General features: G+C 33.9%; 2 protein-coding genes across 2 annotated transcripts; both read left to right on the forward strand.

The window, feature by feature from the left end:
• Window positions 1–1465: 1465 nt before the first annotated feature.
• Window positions 1466–2002, forward strand: LOC139901842 (uncharacterized). The gene has a single exon (XM_071884514.1). The coding sequence runs from the start codon at window positions 1466–1468 to the stop codon at window positions 2000–2002; it is 537 nt and encodes a 178-aa protein (XP_071740615.1).
• A 5007-nt stretch (window positions 2003–7009) lies between these two features.
• Window positions 7010–7636, forward strand: LOC139901844 (uncharacterized). Its single transcript, XM_071884515.1, has one exon. The coding sequence runs from the start codon at window positions 7010–7012 to the stop codon at window positions 7634–7636; it is 627 nt and encodes a 208-aa protein (XP_071740616.1).
• The last annotated feature ends 1523 nt before the right edge of the window (window positions 7637–9159 follow it).

Consider the following 9159-nt stretch of genomic DNA (forward strand, 5'->3'; position numbering starts at 1 on the left):
TGTAGAGGCAAACATCCCCATAATCGGAACACAAGAAAGCGTACCAATCCCTGGAATTCAAGATCACACAAATAAAGATGTACGTGCAGGAAATAATGATGATCCAATCATGCAGTTTATAGTCCAAAACTTCAATCAAATTAATGCTATGTATTCAGCATTTTCTTAAAAAAATAAGGAGACAACCAACAAAAAAGCGTCAAACCTTGACGACCATCCCGTGAACGAACCTTGGAACTCAGACTATGAGGAAGCACTTGACGATCAAACGCTAAAAAATGGTGAAGGGAATAGCAAGTCACTTAAAAAGAATAGAGGCGAGACTATACTCGAAAACCAAGAAGGGTTCACAAGGCAAAAAGTTGCAAGTGCTAACAAGTTTTATAATGAGTCGTTCGTATTCAAAGAATCTGATAGAAACGTACTCAATTTAGTAGCCTCCCCATTCACAAAACGGATAAGAGATTACAACATGCCCGACGGGCTTAAAGTTCCAACCAATCTCAAAACCTATGATGGGTTATCAGATCCAGATGATCACCTAACAATATTTATGGGAACCATGGATGTACACAAGCTACCAGAGCCAGCCTGGTGTCGTTTTTTTTCACATAACTCTTAGTGGAGCGGCAAGATTTTGGTACGACAACTTACCTCCAGGAAGTATCGATGACTTCTATGAGTTAAGGAACAAGTTTCATACCAACTTCCTACAACAAAGAAGGTTTCAAAAAACTCAAGCTGAGATACTTGGAATCCGACAACGATCTGATGAAAGCTTGAAAGATTATTGGGAAAGATTTGGTAAAGAAACACTGCACATGACTGATCGATCAGATGGGATGATGACAGGAGCTTTCATTAGCGGGCTTCGCCCGGGGAGGATTTTTAAAGACCTCATCGCCCGACCACCAACGTCAATGGAAGCTCTTTTCATACAAGCCAATAACTTCATAAGGGCTGAAGAAGCAAACACAAAAAATCGCCTACGTGAATCTAAAAGAGGGACGGGTGAGAGTAGACAGAACCAGAATTATCGAGACAATCTTCGGAAACAGAAAGAAAAGTATGTTCACCGTACCTCAACACGACACGTTGATCGTGGTCATCCTACTAGCACTTCCTTCACTCCATTAATTAAATCTCCAGCGCAAATTTTTGCGACAACTGAAGGAAAAGCGGCCCTCAAACCTCCACCAAAGATGTTCACACCTCCTCATCGTAGAGATCGAACTAAGTATTGTGAATTTCACGGGGACCACGGACATGAAACAAACAAATGCATTGACCTTCTAAGAGAAATCGAGGCTTGTATCAAGAATGGTCGCTTAAGTCATTTAGCAAAAGGCGCAAGGGTACATAATAGTAATCAAAATCTAGGTACATCAGAAGGCAATGATAAAGGAAAAAATCATTTCGATCTTCCGCAAAAAATAAAGAAATTTGGAAAGATAACGAGATACTAATGATCCGAGGATGCTCTCATGCAACACGTACCATTTCCAGGAGACAAATCTTTGATATCTCGTTCACTAGCAAAGACCCGGTCCCAAAGAACGCTATAGGTGATGAACCATTGTTGATCAAAGCAGAAATAGGAGGCGCGATAGTTCATCGCATCTATGTAGATGGAGGGAGTTCCACAGAAATAATGTACGATCATTGTTTCCAACTGCTTAATGATACTCAGAAAGCAACGATGCAACCACCAACAACTCCATTGGTGGGATTCGCAGGCCAACAATTATGGCCCATGTGTGTCATTACCCTTTCTCTAACCCTAAATGACTATCAGGGTAAAGGTAACATGACTATTAAAGTAGAGTTCATGGTTGTCCGGGCCCCATCACCCTACAACGTGATACTAGGAAGAACGAGATTGAATAAATTAGGAGCAATTGCCTCCACAATACACTTATTGATCAAATTCCCAATTCCTTCCGGTATCGCCACTGTACTTGGAGACACACCATGCATTAAGGGATGCATGCACACCTCTTGAAAAAGAGAGCGAGATGTCGAGGTAATAGCAACATCAACAACTGACAAGAAACCAAATGAGACCAAAGATATTGTCATAAACAACCTCCACCCAGATCAACCAGTCTCCATTGGTACCAGCATCTCTCCGACGTTAGCAGCGCGACTACAAAAATTGTTATGTGATAACCAAGACATCTTTGCATGGACACCATGCGATATGACTGGGATTCCCCGAGAGCTCGCGGAGCATAAACTAAATATACATCCTCGTACCTTCCTAGTCAGACAAAAGAAGCGTGTTCTAGCTCAAGAACATAACGAAGCCATAAACCAAGAAGTTACAAAGCTTGTAAAAGCCAGGATACTAAAAGAAGTTTTCTTTCCTCGTTGGGTGGCTAATCTTGTAATGGTCCGAAAAAGTGATGGAACATGGCGAATGTGCATCGACTTCACAAACCTGAATAAGTCGTGCCCTAAGGATAGTTACCCTCTGCCGGAAATAGATCAAAAAATTGAATCTCTTGATGGATTCAAATTCAAATGCTTCTTGGATACCTACAAGGGATATCATCAAATACAAATGGTCGAAGAAGACGAAGAAAAAACTGCCTTTCATACAGAGCTAGGAACGTTCTGCTATGCAAAAATGCCATTTGGTTTAAAAAATGCAGGGTCAACATATCAGCGGTTACTAGATAAAACTTTCGCTAACCAGTTAGGGCGCAACGTCGAGATTTATGTAGATGACATGGTGATAAAAAGCAGAGATGAAGGAAGCATAATATTAGACATTGAGGAAACTTTCAAAACCCTAAGGCGCATTAACATGAAATTAAATCCAAAGAAATGCATATTCGGGGTAGAAACGGGCCAATTCCTAGGACACATGATCACGAAAGAAGGAATAGAAGTAAACCCTGAAAAAATTAAAGCCATCATCGACATGGCATCACCTAAAACAGTTCGTGAAGTTCAAAGCCTTAATGGTAAGTTGGCCGCTCTCGAAAGATTCCTCTCTAAGTCAGCAGATAGATCACTTCCATTTTTCAAAACACTTAAAGGGTGTTTGAATAAAAAAGATTTTCGGTGGAGTGAACAAGCAGAAAAGTCCTTTCAGGAGTTAAAGCTACACCTACAGTCTCTCCCATCACTTACTGTACCAATCCATGGAGAGATGTTGACGTTGTATATAGCGGCGTCTCATGAGGCAATTAGTTCAGTTCTCATGGCTGACAGAAAGGGTATCCAAAAACCAATCTACTTCGTGATCATAGCGTTACAAGGGCCTGAGGTAAACTACCCAATACTTGGAAAACTAGCATTTGCTCTAGTCCACACGGCAAGGCGATTGCGTCGATATTTTCAAGCTCATCAAATATGTGTTTTAACTGATCAACCTATCAGACAAGTGTTACTCAAGCCAGAGAACTCTGGTAGACTGGCGAAATGGGTAATTGAATTAGGGGAACACGATATCTCATATAAACCACGATCATCCATTAAAGGACAAGTCCCGGCAGATTTCATAGCCGAGTCTCCAACAAACCCAATAACTGAAGACACAACTCCAAAAAAGGACACATAATTTTGGACACTATACACGGATGGAGCATCCAGTATAGACGGTTCTGGAGCAGGATTGATCTTGACAGACCCCCAAGGTAAAGAAATAACATATGCACTACGATTTGAATTTCATACCTCAAACAATGAGGCCGAGTATGAGGCTCTGAACACCGGTCTAGAACTCGCAACTCGATTGGAAGTCAAGAATTTGGAAGTTTACTGTGACTCAATGTTAATCACAAATCATGTTAATGGAACATACATGGTGAAATGTCCCGTTCTTATTGATTAAAAACGTTCCATATTAATTGATTTCGTTGCGAGGTTTTGACCTCTATATGAGACATTTTTCAAACACTGCATTCATTTTAAAACAAACCATAACCTTTATTTCATCAATAAAGGTTTAAAAAGCTTTACGTAGATTATCAAATAATGATAATCTAAAATATCCTGTTTACACACGACCATTACATAATGGTTTACAATACAAATATGTTACAACGAAATAAGTTTCTTGAATGCAGTTTTTATACAATATCATACAAGCATGGACTCCGAATCTCGTCCTTATTTAAGTATGCGACAGCGGAAGCTCTTAATAATCACCTGAGAATAAACATGCTTATAACGTCAACAAAAATGTTGGTGAGTTATAGGTTTAACCTATATATTATCAAATCATAATAATAGACCACAAGATTTCATATTTCAATACACATCCCATACATAGAGATAAAAATCATTCATATGGTGAACACCTGGTAACCGACATTAACAAGATGCATATTTAAGAATATCCCCATCATTCCGGGACACCCTTCGGATATGATATAAATTTCGAAGCACTAAAGCATCCGGTACTTTGGATGGGGTTTGTTAGGCCCAATAAATCTATCTTTAGGATTCGCGTCAATTAGGGTGTCTGTTCCCTAATTCTTAGATTACCAGACTTAATAAAAAGGGGCATATTCGATTTCGATAATTCAACCATAAAATGTAGTTTCACGTACTTGTGTCTATTTTGTAAATCATTTATAAAACCTGCATGTATTCTCATCCCAAAAATATTAGATTTTAAAAGTGGGACTATAACTCACTTTCACAGATTTCTTACTTCGTCGGGAAGTAAGACTTGGCCACTGGTCAATTCACGAACCTATAACAAATATGTACATATATATCAAAGTATATTCAAAATATATTTACAACACTTTTAATACATTTTGATGTTTTAAGTTTATTAAGTCAGCTGTCCTCGTTAGTAACCTACAACTAGTTGTCCACAGTTAGATGTACAGAAATAAATCGATATATATTATCTTGAATCAATCCACGACCCAGTGTATACATATCTCAGTATTGATCACAACTTAAACTATATATATTTTGAAATCAACCTCAACCCTGTATAGCTAACTCCAACATTCACATATAGAGTGTCTATGGTTGTTCCGAAATATATATAGATGCGTCGACATGATAGGTCGAAACATTGTATACGTGTCTATGGTATCTCAAGATTACATAATATACAATACAAGTTGATTAAGTTATGGTTGGAATAGATTTGTTACCAATTTTCACGTAGCTAAAATGAGTAGTTTTTGAAAAGTTACAAGTTACAATTTTCACGTAGCTAAACAGAAAAGTTATAGGTTTATAGTCGGAAATACAAGTTACAAGTCGTTTTTGAAAGAGGTAGTCATTTCCGTCGAAAGAACGACATCTTGATGACTCTTTTGAAAAACATACTTTCACTTTGAGTTTAACCATGATTTTTGGATATGGTTTCATGTTCATAAGAAAAATCATTTTCCCAGAAGTATAGCTTTTAAATTAAAGTTTTTCATAGTTTTTAATTATCCAAACCAAAACAGCCCTCGGTTGTAACTACGACGGCGTAAATCCGGTTTTATGGTGTTTATCGTGTTTCCGGGTTTTAAATCATTAAGTTAGCATATCATATAGATATATATCATGTGTATAGTTGATTTTAAAAGTGTAGTTAGAAGGATTAACTTTATTTGCGAACAAGTTTAGAATTAACTAAACTATGTTCTAGTGATTACTAGTTTACCACTTCGAATATGATAGCTTTTTATGTATGAATCGAATGATGTTATGAACATCATTACTACCTTAAGTTCCTTGGATAAACCTACTGGAAAATAGAAAAATGGATCTAGCTTCAACGGATCCTTGGATGGCTTGAAGTTCTTGAAGCAGAATCATGACACGAAAACAAGTTCAAGTAAGATCATCACTTGAAATAAGATTGTTATAGTTATAGAAATTGAACCAAAGTTTGAATATGATTATTACCTTATATTAGAATGATAACCTACTGTAAGAAACAAAGATTTCTTGAAGTTGGATGATCACCTTACAAGATTGGAAGTAAGCTAGCAAACTTAGAAGTATTCTTGATTTTATGTAACTAGAACTTGTAGAATTTATGAAGAACACTTAGAACTTGAAGTTAGAACTTGAGAGAGATCAATTAGATGAAGAAAATTGAAGAATTAAAGTGTTTGTAGGTATTTTTGGTCGTTGGTGTATGGATTAGATATAAAGGATATGTAATTTTGTTTTCATGTAAATAAGTCATGAATGATTACTCATATTTTTGTAATTTTATGAGATATTTCATGCTAGTTGCCAAATGATGGTTCCCACATGTGTTAGGTAACTCACATGGGCTGCTAAGAGCTGATCATTGGAGTGTATATACCAATAGTACATACATCTAAAAGCTGTGTATTGTACGAGTACGAATACGGGTGCATACGAGTAGAATTGTTGATGAAACTGAACGAGGATGTAACTGTAAGCATTTTTGTTAAGTAGAAGTATTTTGATAAGTGTCTTGAAGTCTTTCAAAAGTGTATGAATACATATTAAAACACTACATGTATATACATTTTAACTGAGTCGTTAAGTCATCGTTAGTCGTTACATGTAAGTGTTGTTTTGAAACCTTTAGGTTAACGATCTTGTTAAATGTTGTTAACCCATTGTTTATTAAATCAAATGAGATGTTAAATTATTACATTATCGTGATATCATGATGTATTAATATATCTTAATATGATATATATACATTAAATGTCGTTACAACGATAATCGTTACATATATGTCTCGTTTCAAAATCATTAAGTTAGTAGTCTTGTTTTTACATATGTAGTTCATTGTTAATATACTTAATGATATGTTTACTTATCATAATATCATGTTAACTATATATATATCCATATATATGTCATCATATAGTTTTTACAAGTTTTAACGTTCGTGAATCACCGGTCAACTTGGGTGGTCAATTGTCTATATGAAACCTATTTCAATTAATCAAGTCTTAACAAGTTTGATTGCTTAACATGTTGGAAACACTTAATCATGTAAATAACAATTTCATTTAATATATATATAAACATGGAAAAGTTCGGGTCACTACACATGGCACGCGATGAATCAATGAAAAAGTACATGATGAAAGCAAAAGAGTTAAAGACAAACTTTGACAAGTTTTCAATCACACAAATTCCACGCTCAAAAAATAATCGTGCAGACGCTCTCAGCAAGTTAGCATCTTCTGTGTTCGCACACTTATCAAAGAATGTGTTAGTTGAAGTCGTTCAATGTCGAAGCATAGACATCATGGAAGTCAATTCTTCATCTACACAAGATACCACATGGATGGACCCTATTGTCGAGTATCTTAAGAATGGAACCTTGCCGACGGATCCTAATCTTGCTCGTAAAATTAGGATTAAGTCACCTCAGTACTCCATAAAAAATGACACACTATACAAGAAGGGTTACCTCACACCATGGCTTAGATGTGTTCAACCGGATGAGGCGCAATACGTTCTTGAAGAAGCTCATTTTGGCATTTGTGGAGCACATGATGGTGCCAGGACCATCGCCCAAAAAGTAGCTAGATTGGGGTACTTTTGGCCCACAATGTACAAAGATGCAACAAAAATAATTGAAACATGTCAAAGCTGTCAAGAACACGCCCCTATTACTCGTCAAAAGCAATGTGACATGACAAGCATATCAAGCCCTTGGCCGTTCCACTAATGGGGAATCGACTTGGTTGGCCCATTCCCAGAGGCACCAAGGCGTGTAAAGTTCTTAGTAGTTGCAGTTGACTACTTCACCAAGTGGGTTGAAGCAGAACCTTTAGCAACCATAACAGGCCGAAATATAGTAAAATTCGTATGGCGAAACATTATTTGTCGCTTTGGAATACCTGGAATCATTATTAGCGATAACGGCAAACAGTTTTCTGACAACCCATTTCGTGAATGGTGCAACGAACTCAACGTCAAGCATGTGACGACCCGAAAATTTTTGACCAAATTTAAACTTAATCTTTATATGGTTTCGACACGATAAGCAAAGTCTATTAAACCGAGTCTCAAAATTTTTAAAATGTTTTCATGATTACATCTGACCTTTGACTATTTCCGACGATTCACGAACCATTAGTTGAAAAGAGGTATGTATATATATATATATATATATATATATATATATATATATATATATATATATATATATATATATATATATATATATATATATATAATGAATATTATAATCTGAAAAACATTTATAAAATATTACGCGATTTAATTAAAGATGTAAAATAGTTTATGATTTAAAAATAAAAACTTGTTAACTAATATATATATATATATATATATATATATATATATATATATATATATATATATATATATATATATATATATATATATATATATATATATATTTCTATATACAGTTATACATATGAAAATACTATATTATATGTAGTAATTTATAATATTTCATTTCGTGTATTATAATTATATTAATTTGTTATATTAATATTATTACAATTGTTATTATCACCATCAATGATATTTGATGGGTATAATTAAAATTAAAATTTTAAATAGGATGTAAAAGATAACAAAAGAAAACATTAAATAAGATGATTAAGAAATTATAAGATAAGTGTGTAGTTATGATAAAATTTTATTATGATATCATTATTATTATCACTAGCCTTATTATTATTATTATTATTAGTACTCTTATCATTATTCTTATTATTTTTAGCATTATTGTAATATTATTATTGTTGATATTAAAGTTATTATCTGTATTATCAATATTATTATTTCTGATATAATGTATATATATATATATAAAATTTAATATGTATAAGTTGTTATAATATTAATATTATTAATATTATTATTTTTTTATATATTAATATTATTATAACTAATATTATAATTAATATCACTAATAATATTATTATTACCATTTTTTATTATTTGTAATATTATTATTTAGTATTATTATTAATATAATTATTTTATTATTATTATTATTATTATTATTATTATTATTAATATATTTATTAATATTAGATTGATTATATAAATTACAAAAATCAAAGAACTCGTACAATTCAGTTCACATCCCAATCGAAACTGTTATTGATTTTTGTTTTTGTTCCTAAACTAGATCAAAAATCAAATCTCAATCTCAGATACAACAAAATCCGTTTGCAATCGACATCAACTTTTAATTATTTAATTTTTATA

This window comes from Rutidosis leptorrhynchoides, chromosome 3 (genome assembly GCF_046630445.1).
Source record: "Rutidosis leptorrhynchoides isolate AG116_Rl617_1_P2 chromosome 3, CSIRO_AGI_Rlap_v1, whole genome shotgun sequence".
In the NCBI taxonomy this organism is placed as follows: Eukaryota; Viridiplantae; Streptophyta; class Magnoliopsida; order Asterales; family Asteraceae; genus Rutidosis; species Rutidosis leptorrhynchoides.